Source organism: Prinia subflava, chromosome Z (genome assembly GCF_021018805.1).
Source record: "Prinia subflava isolate CZ2003 ecotype Zambia chromosome Z, Cam_Psub_1.2, whole genome shotgun sequence".
Lineage (NCBI taxonomy): Eukaryota > Metazoa > Chordata > Aves > Passeriformes > Cisticolidae > Prinia > Prinia subflava.
In genome coordinates, this window is record NC_086283.1 from 95,132,187 (window position 1) to 95,146,563 (window position 14,377).

Sequence of the window (14,377 nt, forward strand, 5' to 3'; positions counted from 1 at the left end):
GCTTTTAATTAGTCAAATGAGCCTCATTCAAACTCTGCTCAGTGGAATATTTTTATGGAATAACCTTTGTCAAAGTAATGTCTATATTCTGCTGTGTAGTATCTGCAGTTTTAGTAGAACAAAGTAGACCCCTTTGAGTTCTCTTTTTTATATATTTCTACTTTGGCTTTGACTTAAAAGCTTTTTAGTTCTGTTACTGATTATCACAAGATTAGTGCACAGTTAATCACCAGTGGCAGACAAGGTGGGGGAGCTACATAGCAGAACAATAAGGCTGTTGCTTTTCTGTACTGGTAACGTGGGGAAATGTCATCTGTCACTTTGCCTTTGTGTACTTGCCTTTTGGTTTCAGTCATTTCATGCATTCCAGCTAGGTAAATTCCAAGGCAGTGTAGAAATGTTCTGCAGAAATAACTTCAAGGCTGTTAGTTTCACGTAGAGCTGATTTAATGTGTTGAACAACCTATTTTCTATAGGCCACAGCTCAGATGGAAGAGAGGCTTCAGGAAATTATAACACATCATTCTCCAGAGAACATCCTTCCTCTGGCAGATGGAGTGCTCAGTTTTACCCACCATCAGATCACAGAACTGGCTCGAGATTGTTTGGATAAATCTCACCAGGGCCTCATCACATCACGATACTTCCTTGAATTACAGCAGAAATTAGACAAATTGCTACAGGAGGTATGAGCCATGAGACTGCTGTGTATTTGCCTGAAAAATTGTTTAAATCTGTTTGCCTAAGAGTTTTCTTGAATGTTGTCTCGAGTTACGACTGTTTACTCTAATAATTGTCAAAGTGGTATTCAGAAGGTGCTTTAGTCTACATAATGACTCCTACAAAAACTATAAGGGTTTATAATTGGTCTGGAATACACGATTGTAAAGATTCTAGAAAAAACAGCATTATGTCCTGCAGTGCAGGTTGTAGATTGCTTGCAGAAGTATATGCATAAAACTTAGACAGGTCCGGCTATTCCATTTACTTTAAATAAATGAGGTAACATACACACTTTCATTTTGTCAACCCTACTGTGTTGAGAAAGCAGACAGCAGCCCTTAGTTTTCTATTAGTCCGAGATTATTTAATTACTTGTAATATTCCTCTCATAGCTGAAATTTTGATTAAAAGAACTAATGTCTTTTCTAAATGTGCTGAAATTTTCCTGGAATAATCAGCTAAATTAATTAAGAAGAACTTGAAACTTGGCAAACGTACTGTTACATAAGTTGCTGTAGTTTATTAATGTATCATTTTCAAAAGCATCAGTGCAACATGTAATGTACTCATTTATAATTTGTGTGGGATTTGATAGTATGTTATAAGTCAAAATTAATCTGATAGAGCAGCAGATTTGAAATCAGATTGGAATTTTTTCCAGCTGATACGTAAAGATATGGTGCTTGTCTTAATTTGTCTTCTGATTTCTTTTGAATGCACAAGCACGGGGGTTTTTTGCTTGTTTTGACTTCGTTTGGTTTCTTGTTTTTCCTATGCTGCTTTTTTATTAATTTCTATTCAGTAAATAATATTTCTGACACTACTGTTTTTTGAACTTTTCATACAGCAAAACAAAATTTAAGACATCAGTAAATTTACTCTGGATTGTTAAACCCCTAGTTTTTAAACGTTGAAAATACTTAGAGTCACTTTGTTTACTAGTCAAGAGGAAGTTCTGAACCAGTAACCTTCTTGTGAAGTGATCACAGTACTGCCATACGAAAGTGCAGGCAGAATTGGCCAGGTGATAATGTCAAAATACAAAAAAACATGTCTAAGCCAGGATTCATTGAAGCATTGTTAACAGCCTTAAAAATAAGTATCTTAAAATGGCTACACTTTAAGTAGAGATTAGAGTATGTGCCCATTAACACTTCTCCCAAAACCTGCTGAAAAAACGTGCCAGCACATTATTCTTCAATCTACATATAAAACAATATATTGTTTAAAGAATCACCAAGCCGCTCATTTTGTCATATTCTATGATGCTAATTCTTTATTATGAAAATTATTCCTGTACTGCAAAGACATTATACCTTAAAAAATTCAGACTTAACTTTTGAGTCCTCTACTTGCTTTTGTTAATAGCATGATATGACAGTATGAAAACTTTTTTTTTTTTTGCACAGCTTTGTTATGGGCACTTAGTTGTGCTCTGGTTTCACCTGATTCATTCGTTGTCAGTTCCTAGCTGCAGTCTTCAACAGAAAGCTGCATTTCTGCTGCTGCTTGCCACTGTGCAGTTACTTTGACTAGGGCAAGACTCCCTTGAGGTTGAAGCAGCTTGGTTCAGCCAAAACTTTTACAATTTTAAGGTCAAGTGGACCTGAATGCTTTTCTGCCTCACCCCCCATAAATGTAATATGTATTGACTCTTCTGTTCACTTAGGCACCTGAGTGTTCATGAAACTCTACAAAGATGCTTTAAATTTTGTGGGTGGTTAAAATAGGAAGGTGTTTTGTTTAGAAAAGAGTTTTACTTAGAATAAGTTGATAATGTTCAGAATTACGCTTCTGTCCAGCTAAGAGTCTTCTGAAACCTCCTAGATGATATTTGTGCCGTTTTCCTTTTTTCCTTTTTTCAACTCCACAAATTAATTCCTCTCATATATTTGGGGATTTTTAAAGCTGTAGTACTTACAGTAAAAGCAGTATGTATAGCATCCTGTTTTCATAGGTTTTTTTTCAAAAATGTAATGTGTTATAGGAAAAGTACTTATTCGTCCATAGTAATGATTTTTTAAGTGTTAGTTTCTTAATTTTCTTTGTGGTTTTGAATAAGCAAGAGGTGCTGAGAAACTTAGGTCTGTGAGTTCTGCTGTTCAGAGCAAGGAAATGGTTTGATATTTAAGGCAAGGGCTATTAGTACATTCTAATCCGGAGAATTGCACAGTTTCTTTGCATTCACTACCATCCTTAAATAATGTAATTTGTTCTTAGAGGGGAACGTTTAAAAGTAACTTGAAATGCGGTGCAGACGATTGTGCAGATGCTGTCAAACCTTCTAGAAGTATTTTTTCTGTATGTATACATACATTCTGTATGTATGTATACTGTACTATAGCACTTCCCCCTCTCTTTTGTAATCTTTGTAGAACTCAATTTTTATTGTCATCCTTTCGACCTGTACCTCTAGATGAAGCCTCTCTGCACATACAGGTTTTTTATGTGTATATCTACATATAAATTGTCATTTTCCTATGATTGACCAAAAGACAGTTTGAATTTCAGATGGATGTTGCTTATATCTATTACTATTAGTTATGTGAGTTTTCATTTCGGCCTAAGATTGTTAACAAATTGAGGCACAACCTGCAGGTAGAAATCTGTGTTGATCTGTATTGCAAAACAGGTGGTATAGAATATATGTTTTTTATACATTATATAATATGTGTAAGCTTAAGAAACAAGGGGGAAAAAAGTAGGTGTTTGTCTGTTGCAGGTACTTTCACTGGTATAGTGTTAAGAGTTTTGAAGCGGGAATTATTTGAGCAGAAGTTATGGTGTTGCCCAGATCTGGCATCTTGAAATTAATGCATTGCTTTTATCAAGTACATGCTTCAAACCCTACAGGTCACCTAGATACCATACATGCTTTCCTAAGCAGTGCATTGAATGTGATCTGGTTTAATATGATTTTATATTTACTTTTTAGGCGCAGGAGCGATCAGAGAGTGGAGAAATGGCGTTTATTAAACAACTTGTTCGAAAAATCCTGATAGTTATTGCTCGTCCTGCTCGTTTACTGGAATGCCTGGTAAGGTCATTCTTACTATTAGTAGTGTTTTTAGTAGTGTAGGCAATCCTCTGATTCAGTATTCAAGGCTCTTTACAATTGATTTTTGGAATGTGTCAAACAGTGTGGTAGGGCTTCATTGTTAGTGGGATCCTTTCCACTTCTGTTATTGGATATAGTGTACTGGCAGGACCCTCCTGCAGTTTGGTTTGGTTCCCTGCTATTGCAGATACTCTGGTATAGAATCCTTTTCATCAACTGAGGAAGCTGCTGTTTAAAACCAGCTGGCTTTTTCTGTTTTGTTAGACTTCTCCATTTCTTGGGAAGGCTATTCCAGAATTGTAATTGCTTGGTGGTTTTCTCATTTCTTAACAGTTTCATAATTTTGTTGCACTCAACAGCTGCCAGAAGTATAAACAGCTTGAGGCCAGCTCTGCAGTACCTGATCTGATGACAAGAGCAGCAGAGGGATTAGCCTGTCTGGATACATGGGTAGTTGGTGTTATAGTGGGGACCAGAAGGAGCAGAAGAGTTAATTTATTTATGCATGAGCATAGCAGCGATGTTGCCAGACTGGGTTATCTCATGAGAGCCTTGTGGGCGTGTTTCTGCTTTTCTTGCCCATGCTGTGGGAGCTGGGATGGCTAGGTGCAGGAAATTGCTCCTACACACAGAGCCTGTGTGCTTCAGTTGTTCAGTTCAACTTGCAGAACACAGTGTACACAGGAGGATGGTGTAGACACCCAAATACCATGCCAGAGCCAGCCTGAGTCTAAAAGGCCTGGCAGACAGCCTGAGCTGACTTTGAGCCACTCTGCTTGCCAGTGCTAAGATCAGTATTGATGCTGCATACAGCTATTTGAGGCTGGCAGGGCTTATGTGGAAGCCAGCCTGCTGCTAGACTCAAGTTATGCCTGAAATTGTCATAACTGCATTTGCATCACACTAAATCTGAGCTGGTAAGTCTTTCCAGCCTGATTTTGGCTCTGTGCTGTGTCCCTTCATCTGTGGCACAGTTAATCCACACCCTGGCTCGTTCAGCCCATGAGCATTTTGAGAGCTGCCTCTGTTTTGTTTTGGAAACACCGAGTCTCAGTGTTCCCAGTTGCTTTTTTGTTCGTGACTTGCAGTTCAGAAGAAATCTAAAAATAAGATATGTGCTCTCAATCAGCATGAAAGAGATGTTTAAAAAAACCAACAAAAAGGAAGGCTGTAGAGAGAAGAACATGTTAGCATGTCCCACTTCTGCTTGAATCCAAACTTGTTTTACTCCTTCTCCCTGAGAGGTTCATTCCATGTCTTAGTTTCTGTTCCCTGCTCTGTTTACAGGGTTTGTATATTTCTCCACATCATCCAGTTTCTCATATCCTTTTTTCCCTCTCTAGTTTGCATCCTTATCTATTATCACACATGCTCAAAAGTGCTCTTAAATACATCTTGTAGGCAATCAGACCAAGATTTGTTAATACTTTACATCCTTCCATTACAAGCTTGCTAGCTTTCTCCTGTCAGCCCTTGCTCCCAGCATCATCACTCTCTGTTACCTTTATAATTTAGGTGCTGAAGTGTGTCCAGGGAAGAGGAAAAGACTCACGAAGGGCTAGAAAATATTATCTAGGAACAGCTGAGGGAGCTGGGTTTGTTTAGTCTCAAGGAGAGGAGGCTCAGGGGCACCTTATCGCTCTCACAGCTCCCTGAAAGGAGGGTGCCAGGTGGGAGCTGATCTCTCCTACAGCACCTGCAGGACTGCAGGAAATGGCTTTAAATTAAGACGAGAGATTCAGACTACATATTTGAAATTTCTTTTTTCCCCTGTTTGAGTGGTCAGGCACTGGACTAGGTTGTGTAAGGAGGTGGTGGAGTTACCTGAACGTGTTCAAGAGGTGTTTGGATCTGGTGCTGGGTGTTGCTTCAGTGGTGTAGGGGTTACAGTGGTGGTGCTGGATGGATGGTTGGACTGAATGATCTTAAAAGTCCATTTAAACCGTGATGATTCTGTGGTTCCAACTCAGGTTCTCTCCTGATTGTCTATTTGCCTATTAGTTTATTCTCCCTAAGTGCTAAGTTTTAATGGGATCTAGTCCAAATCTCTGTTGATTTAGTTCTCACTTTCTGCCACTGGGATGTTTTCCTAGGCTGCTTGCTCTGCCTTACCCTTCAAGTAGAGTAATGTGTATCTTGCACATCTCCTTTTGCTGGGCATGCTGGAGTGAGGGGAAGAAAAGTGGTGCAAAGGTCACATCTGTGACTGTGTCTCATAGTTGAGTTTCAGAGCAGCAGTGGCAGGGAAAGCCAGCACAGCTTACTTTTCTCACTTCAAATAGGATCTTCAGGAGGTTTAAACTGGATTGTAACGCATTGTATGTCTCTACAGATATGGGTAGCTTGAACAAATTTAAGCATATGGTCATACAACAATACATTTTTCATGCAGGAAGATGTTAAGCCTAGATAATTTTAAGTTTACAGAAACAGTATTTTTTGTAGTGTTTCCATGGAAACTTTTGAATATTACTGTCTCATATTTTAGAGTATCTGTCTGAAATAGACACTAGGTGTTGAAGTCTTCAGCCTCTGTAAGAAAGTTCATAGAACTGTAGGAAATAAATCCAGCTTTGTGGTCATCAGACATTCCAGGCAACATGCAGTAAAGCTGTCACTTTTCTGATGGTGGCCTTGTATCAGGTGTGCGCAGCATGTGCAATCTTTTTAGTTTACTTCATAATCTTACAAATAAAGGTTTTGCCATTTCATTTGTGATAAGAGGTATGTTTTTCTCCATTTGTACATGGAAAGGGAAATGCAGAATTGGAAGTAAAGATCAAAAAATAAATTCATTGCTTCTCATTAGTTGGAGCTGTGTCTATATGTGTGTGTTTAGATGGTTGCACACACACACACATACACATGATTAAAATTACTTGTTTTGCAATTGCCATGGCTTGTTAGTAAGTGGAGGATTGTAGCTGTAGATCTGCCACTGCGGCAGGTCAGCAGATGATAATGTTTTCATGACAAAAGTAAATAGAAATCTTGGCACACAGGATCATGCTGTTGGCTGTTTCAATGCCGAGGAGTAACACGTAAGAGATACAGCTGGGGACAGCATGTAAGATGAGGAGAGTAAGATGGAAATAGCATGTACTGTGTGTACTGGTTCAGATTTTGGGGCAAGTTTACAGCATATTGAGACTTTGAGCTGAAGTAAGGCAGCTTGGACAGTTCATGGGTTTATGGTAAGTCCTTTGCAGTAGGCAGTACATAATGAAAATTATTTCATGACACATGTAAAATTAAGATTGTTTCCATAAGACTGAAAATTCCAAAGATATTTTATTTCAGACATGCTGCAGCTCCTCATGTTAGCTGCAGCAATTTTGGTGCTTCCAAAATGGATGATGGTACCAAATTTCTCAAGCTGCCTTCTGGGTTGGGATGTTGACTTTCCAAGTCCTGAGTATCTAGGACAGGACCCTTGTGACTCAGCGTGTAGTCTGAAACACCATGGAGTTATGTTTGGCTGCAAAACAGTCAGGAAATCAGCTGTCTGAGTGGTCTGCCTGGCTTCTACAGGTATTTGTGACAGAGCTGACCTACTCGAGGAAAAAGTCTATTTTGTTGATTAATGACTGATGGCTATCACTGTGTTAAAGATTGCACCTACAGGCGCAAACACTTTGAAGAATGCAATAACCATGAACAGATGTTTTGGTATGAATTCATGCCAGTAGAGAGATAAATTGTATTAAAAAATCCTACCCATGTTGTTTTAATAATCTTCTTTTCTCCGTTCAATGCATTTCTCTTTTTATAGTTTGTAAAGGTAGTAAAATAAATGTATTTCTGAGGGACTTGGGAATAGCTACAGTTTTGAGTTTTTGTTCTTTTGTTCCTTTTTGTTCCTTGTTGAGGCTTGCCTTTTTCATATGTTACAAATTATAGTTGTAATATAGTTAGTTCCCAAAGGATAATGTTTCATTTCTGGATTTGAAACAATTGGATCAATAAAGCTCAGATTTTTTTAATCAAGTTTCAATTTTATCTTCATTCTGAAGTTAGTGTTTTATTTAATTTTATTTTCCATAAAACACGGTGCATATATATTGATTAGAAATACTTGAAATTAATACTTCAGAAGTAAAAAGTGTAATATATTTACATAGTTGTAGTGGATTTTTATAAGCAAGCACATGCAAAGAGGTAGTCTTCTCCATTTGAAATCTTATTTTTGCTGGTTATAGGTCATTTTCACTCAGTATTACATGAAGTTTTGAGGGCAAAGAACATACTATTCATATAAAGCAGTGCTTGAAATAATGACATGCAATTCCATTGCTTATATCATGTTACACTGTATAAGAATCAGAACAGATTCATAGACTACTAGTAATAGAATAGAGAGATACTGCTTTTAGTAGGAAATTGCCATGTATGTGGAGTTAGAAGAAGCGAAGGAAGTTTTAATGTTAGATTCTAAGGAACCGATTTCAACAGAGAAAATGATTGTTTTTCCTCTAGGAATTTGATCCCGAAGAGTTTTACTATCTTTTGGAAGCAGCTGAAGGCCATGCTAAAGAGGGGCAAGGCATTAAAACAGACATCCCTCGATATATCATTAGCCAGCTGGGCTTGAATAAAGATCCTCTGGAAGGTAAGTGAATCTCCTGGTATAGCTCCATGTGTTCTGTCATTCTGATAATCTGTGTGTACCTGAAGAGGAAAAGATGGCAGCAGAACAAGTGTTTTCTGACTTTCACTGTACTCTCACAAGCCCAAACACATTTGCCAGATCATCTCTTCTGAATAGGACTTTTTTTTTGTGAATATCATTCACAAATATACTGTATCAATGATACCACTCCTTTTCTTCCAGCCTGACAATGCAACTTCCTCATTGCAGCTATAGCTCAAATTTCGTGGGATAATTTGATGGTGTCTATTATCTAAGCACAGTTACAAAGGACCCTTGGCTGAGCTGTTGTTTGCCTTTCAGTGCTCCCAGGTTCCTTCATCTTGAAATCTCTGAGAAGACTTTACCATTAATTTTCTGTGTAATTTGAGTCCACATTGGGGGCTTTTGTAGGGAGAACTTATGTTCAGTGGAGGTATTTTCACTGCAGAATTTCTCTTTACTGTGAGAGAGACACTGGAACATGTTGCCCAAACACGTGGTGGCTGCCCCATCCTTTAGAAATGTTTAAAACTGGACAGGATGGGCCTCTGAGCAACCTGGTCTAGTGGAAGATGACAAGGTAACCCACCTAGCTGATAAAGGGAAGCCACTTATGTCATCTTCTTGGATTTCAGAAAAGCTTTCAATATTGTCTCTCGCAGTGTCCTGTGGAAAAAATGTCCAGCACTCAGCTGGACAAGGACATCGAGTGGTGGGAGAGCAGCTGGCTCATGGGTCAGGCATGAGGGTTGCAGTGAATGGGGTGACATCAGAGTGGGGACCTGTCACTAGGGGGGTTCCACAGGGCTCCACCTTGGGCTCTGCTCTTCAACATCATGAATGATGGGGTGCAGGACTGGGAGTGATAATAAGCACGTTCACAGATGGTAAAATATTGAGAGGAGCTGTTGACTCTCTCAAGGGCAAGGAGTCCCTGGAGAGAGACCCTGACAATTAGAAGGCTGGGCAATCATCAGCCATATGAAACTCAGCAGGGGGAAGTGCCAGATTCTGCACCTGGGATGGAGCAACCCTGGATGTACAGACAGACTGGGGAATGATCAGTGGCATGGAAAGGACCTGGGGGTCCTGGCTGATGGAAAGTTGAGTCAGCAGTGCCCTGGCAGCCAGGAGGGCCACCCGTGTCCTTGGGGGGCATCAGGGACAGCACGGCCAGCTGGGCAAGGGAGGGGATTGTCCTGCTCTGCTCTGCACTGGGGCAGCCTCACCTCCAGTGCTGGGGCAGCTCTGGGTGCCACAGCATAAGAAAGACATTAAACTCTTAGAGAGCATCCCAAGGAGGGTAACAAGGATGGTGAAGGGCCTTGAGGGGAAGCTGTATGAGGAGTGGTTAGCAGAGAGGCACACACTGATCTCTCTTCTGGTGACCAGTGACAGGATCTGAAGGAACAGCCTGAAGGTGTGCCAGGAGAGGTTTAGATTGAATATCAGGAAAAGATTTTTCACCCAGAGGGTGGTTGGGCACTGGAAGAGGCTCCCCAGGGAAGTGGTTACAGCACCAGCCTGAGAGAGTTCAAGAAGTATCAAACAACGCTGTCAGGCACGTGGTGTGACTCTTGGGGGAGGTCCTGTGCAGGGCCAGGAGTTGGACTCCGTCATCCTTTTGGGTCCCTTCCAACTCGGTGGATACTGTGATTCTGTGTCCCAGCCCATGGCAGAAGGTCCTTTCTAACCCAAGGCATTCTGTGGTTCTCTGAAAGACATCATTGAAAAAAGAAAAATTACTTCTCTGTCCTTGCCAGATCATCTTCTTTACCACCCTGCAACCAGACTATCACTGCTGACAAACAGAAATTGGATCACTGTGTTCAGTGCTAGTTTTGGAAGGAATTAGCAGAAATGCTGTAGTGGAAAAATGAGCGTAGCTGGTGCAAATTAGCTTGTCTAGTTACCTGGCAGGACTAGGAGAGGGCTTGATAACACAAAATAATAGCAAAAAACTATGATAAGCCTTTTTTTTTTTTTTTGCTAGCTTTCATGATGTAAGATCACATGTTGTTAAATCAGAGAAGTAATATATTGTTTGTTAAACACTTTTACTGAAATAAAACAGTTTGTGAAGTTCAGCACTGCCAGTTGTGTCAGAAATTTGGTTAGTTCCAATTCCATAAGATAGAGTATTGTAACAGGTGACATTAATGTTATATTAACAGATCTAAAGAAAGTCAAGCCTATTATTAGTCCACTTCCTATCTTCACAGAACTTCCTCATCCAAATTTAGTATTATTTTTGTTTGAAATACAGATTAACAGCTTTGATGCTTTTTGTTTATATTTGGAGTGCAGCAAAGGAAGCCACACAAATTGGGAAAATATACATAAATTATTTTTTTGTTTTGGAGAAGATCAAGAAGTATTGAAATTCTCTGCAAGATAAAGCATTGTCTTCTGGATTTGGTGAGCTGTTGATGTGTCATAAACTGACAATTCATCAATTCTTCACTGATAAAGTATGCAAGATTTAATTTGGAGTGTGGGTTGAGAATTTTGTATCATTGGTTCTGCCAGTTGAACCTTACCTTTCTCATTGACTCTTCCTGGCCACTTGGATAAAAGTGTTCCTCAGCAGTAGTCAAGAATCTGCCATTACCCAAGTTTAATAACAACTTCGAAATTTTTTTGACAGTTTATTGTGAGAGAGGTCTAGAAACAAATGCCTACATATAAATAAGGAATACTGTTTTCTTTAACTAGGTATTTGTTTATGGGAACATATTTCATGTAGGACACATCTTAGTATATTTCATAAACTGAATATTAATGAATACAACAAACTTAGAAGCATTCAAATGATAATTGAAATATTGGGGTTTGGATTTTTTTTCTGAAGGAAAAAATGGTCTGTATGGTCTGTCAGTAAATACTGAGGGGTGTATGATATGTGGATTACTAATTCTTGGTTCAGTTGGACATTTGAGCAATTGAATTATTTAGTGTTTTATTTTAAAGATAAATGTGTATGAGTATTTGTAATAGGTAATTTAGGCCATCAGATTTGTGTTAATACTTTCCTCCTGTGCTCCAAAGAATGTAATATTTATAAGCAGTATAAATCACTGTGCAATGATTTCTTAAGTGACCTGCTTTTGATGTAAATTGGTGTCTCTGTATATAGGGACGCTACTTAAGCAAAAATAAAAGAAGGGCACTGTGGGTTTATGCCCTGGAATTAATGCTTTCCAAAGAAAATTATTGGGAGCACTGTATTCATTATTATAAAAATATTATGGGAAGATCATCCTCAAGAACTTTAAAGCCCTTTTATGTAAAAATAGAAAATTTTCAAAAAGCAGAACCAAGTTTTTCAAAACAAAAAAGGTGCACCTCAGTAGCACTACTTATCCTGTAACACAGAATTGTATTTTCAACCAAGGTGTTAATTTATGTCTTCAGTGTTCATAAATGTTCATGCACAGGATTTTATTTCATCTGCAGAGAAAAGCAACCTACTCTAGATATTTCTCTACTTGCCTCCTTTGTCTGCTGTCATAATTGTAGTGTCCTTTCTTTGAGTCAAATGATGCTTGCATTATTTGGAGATAATGTTAGATAAATTTATACTATACTGAAAGCAATACCACAACACATTCATCACTTAGCAGACTGGTGGCTGCATTTCTGAAGAGTTCCCTGGGGAGAAAATTTTCCCCTTGTTTTTTATATACCCATCTTTACCTTTTTGAACCATGAGTCTTCAGAAACGTTTTAAATCAGTGAAAGAAAAAGGACAGATGTTTAATGGTATTTAAATGAGTTTGAAAAATCTCTTCAGGCATTGCAAAATGGTTCCATAGATCCCTGTTTCGAAAGCTGATTTTTGGTTCCATCCCATTAGAACCTACTGCTTGCAAACTATGGATTTCTCAGATAATGATTTCTCAGATAATTTCTCAGTTATTTTGCAAAAGTTTTGTTTCAAAAAGGTTATTTTAATTTGCTATTTGTGAAAGTAATTCTGTTTGAGAAGGCTGTCAAAGTATATTCCAGCTAGCTTGGTTCTCACCCATACAATAAAGGTTTCATCAGCACTTCTATTCTAAAACCCCCCTGTTCACAAAACTGTGACGTTTGACTGAAAAATCCATTTCAGGTTCAGCCTATCTAATTTTTTTCTTTAAGATTTTGTTTGTTTTATTGGGAGTATTTTTTACTGTTTATTTGACTTAATTTTTGGAATGCTTTTTAGCTTCTTTAACACTTGAAAGATCTGTTTGGCTTCTGAAGTGACATTCTGATTTCTTCTGTTTTTTACATTTACCACATATTTTGGTTTTTATAGTGGTTACGAATGAGAATTACTCCTTAAATCTTTAGCTGTTCCAACAGAAAATTATATATGTGATTAATTTGCTTTTTAAAATTGCAGTAAGTGTTGTGGAACATTTCACTTGTAATAAGCACTTATTTTTATATAGAAAAACCCAGTTAAGATAGTCTATGTGAATATTCAGTTATATTTCATAGTCATAAATTCAGTTAACAGTCCTGAGATAAAAACGAATCTTGCGAATTTTAGGTGGTCTTATTTCTGATTCCTGGCACATAATTGTGATAAAATCTGTATATTTGGCTACGTAGGATATATAATTAAATATGTGTATAGTTGCTGGGGTCTTTTAGTGACTGGCTGTTCTGTTTAGCTTTTTTTACCCAGATGAATTCTTGGTTACTAACCACCCTGAAGAGCAGGCTGGGCTTAGGAGCTCTGCAGTATAGGTTGACCCTGGCAAGGACAATGTGATCAAGTTGTAGACTCCTAAAATCTTACTTTCCCAAAGAGGTCATCTGTGTTAGTGACTCTGTTAATGATAAGCTTCCATGAAAATGGCTTTTAGCTTATTCTGCTAGGCTTGTCAGCATTTCTTTGTAGAGAAGGCAAACTATTTAGAGTCCATCTTAGATCTAAACCAGAAGCTTCTGCTGTAACTGTGAAGGAGCCCAAGGAGGATCCTACTGTTAACCCCTCAGGGGTTGAGTTCCTCAGTTTTAGCAGATTAGTGCTGTCTTTCCCTTAGTACTCAGTTTGCACACAGCTCTTGGAATTCCCATGTCTCAGCAGTGAAAACAATATTGCTCTTCATTGCTTCATGGCTAATCTTCATTGCTTCAGTGGAAGATTGTTACATAAGCACTGAATAGTCTTCATTTTCTGGGTGGATTTTTTAATATATGCTTGGAGATGACCTGAAAGTTATTTCTCAAGTGCTACAGGTACAACACCATTTTCTATTAAATATTCCAGAAAGGTGTCACTTCTCATGTTTTCTGTCTTCATTTAGTGTTATATTTTCCACAGTTTAAAATTAAGTTTTTCATTTTTCTTTCCAGAAATAGCTCAGCTAGCTAATTGTGACAGTGGGACAACAGAAACTCTGGAAGCGGACGAATCAATAAATGTAAGCTTTCCTGTTATGTTGCTGCTTTTGCTGAATGTGAGCAAGGAGAATCTGGTGTGTGCCCCCACCAACCCTGTTGGTTCTGTTTTCTCCTGGTATGTGTAAACAGATTAAATAAACATTGGTTAATTCTTTCACATTAACTGTGAATTTCTTCAGGCAGAAGGCTTTCAGAAGGTATAACCAAGCTTTCTACCTGTTTTCCTAGACATCTCAGTATATTCATCTTCCACAAAATTAGTGTTAATGTGACACTAACTTTACCACAAAATACACCACTGCTTTATTTTTTTCTATTCAATCAATGTATTTCCTTTTCTTTTAGAAGTATTGGTAAACCATTTAATAAAACAAAGTGTTTTAAAGAGATTTTAAAACAGTCCATTCACAGAGGCAGCTAATGATCAAATTCAAAGACTGTGAACAGATCCAGTAAAGACACAAGGAAGAAATGAGTAAGTTAGCAAATAGCTTGGATTCAGAAAGTTAGTTTACAGTCTGAAAGGTTGTGCATCATTCCTCTGAATCTCTGTTCCAAAACACTTACCT

The 14,377-nt window shown here is 38.2% G+C and overlaps 1 protein-coding gene across 4 annotated transcripts in view; it reads left to right on the plus strand.

The window, feature by feature from the left end:
- MAST4 (microtubule associated serine/threonine kinase family member 4) overlaps positions 1–14,377 on the plus strand; it is a 275,995-nt gene that overhangs the window by 226,060 nt on the left and 35,558 nt on the right. For all 4 annotated transcript variants that reach the window (XM_063423907.1, XM_063423908.1, XM_063423910.1 and 1 more), the window contains 4 exons: positions 477–686; positions 3,659–3,760; positions 8,258–8,390; positions 13,761–13,828. In XM_063423907.1, coding sequence (XP_063279977.1) covers positions 477–686; positions 3,659–3,760; positions 8,258–8,390; positions 13,761–13,828 — 513 coding nt within the window. The remainder of the gene's footprint in view (positions 1–476; positions 687–3,658; positions 3,761–8,257; positions 8,391–13,760; positions 13,829–14,377) is intronic.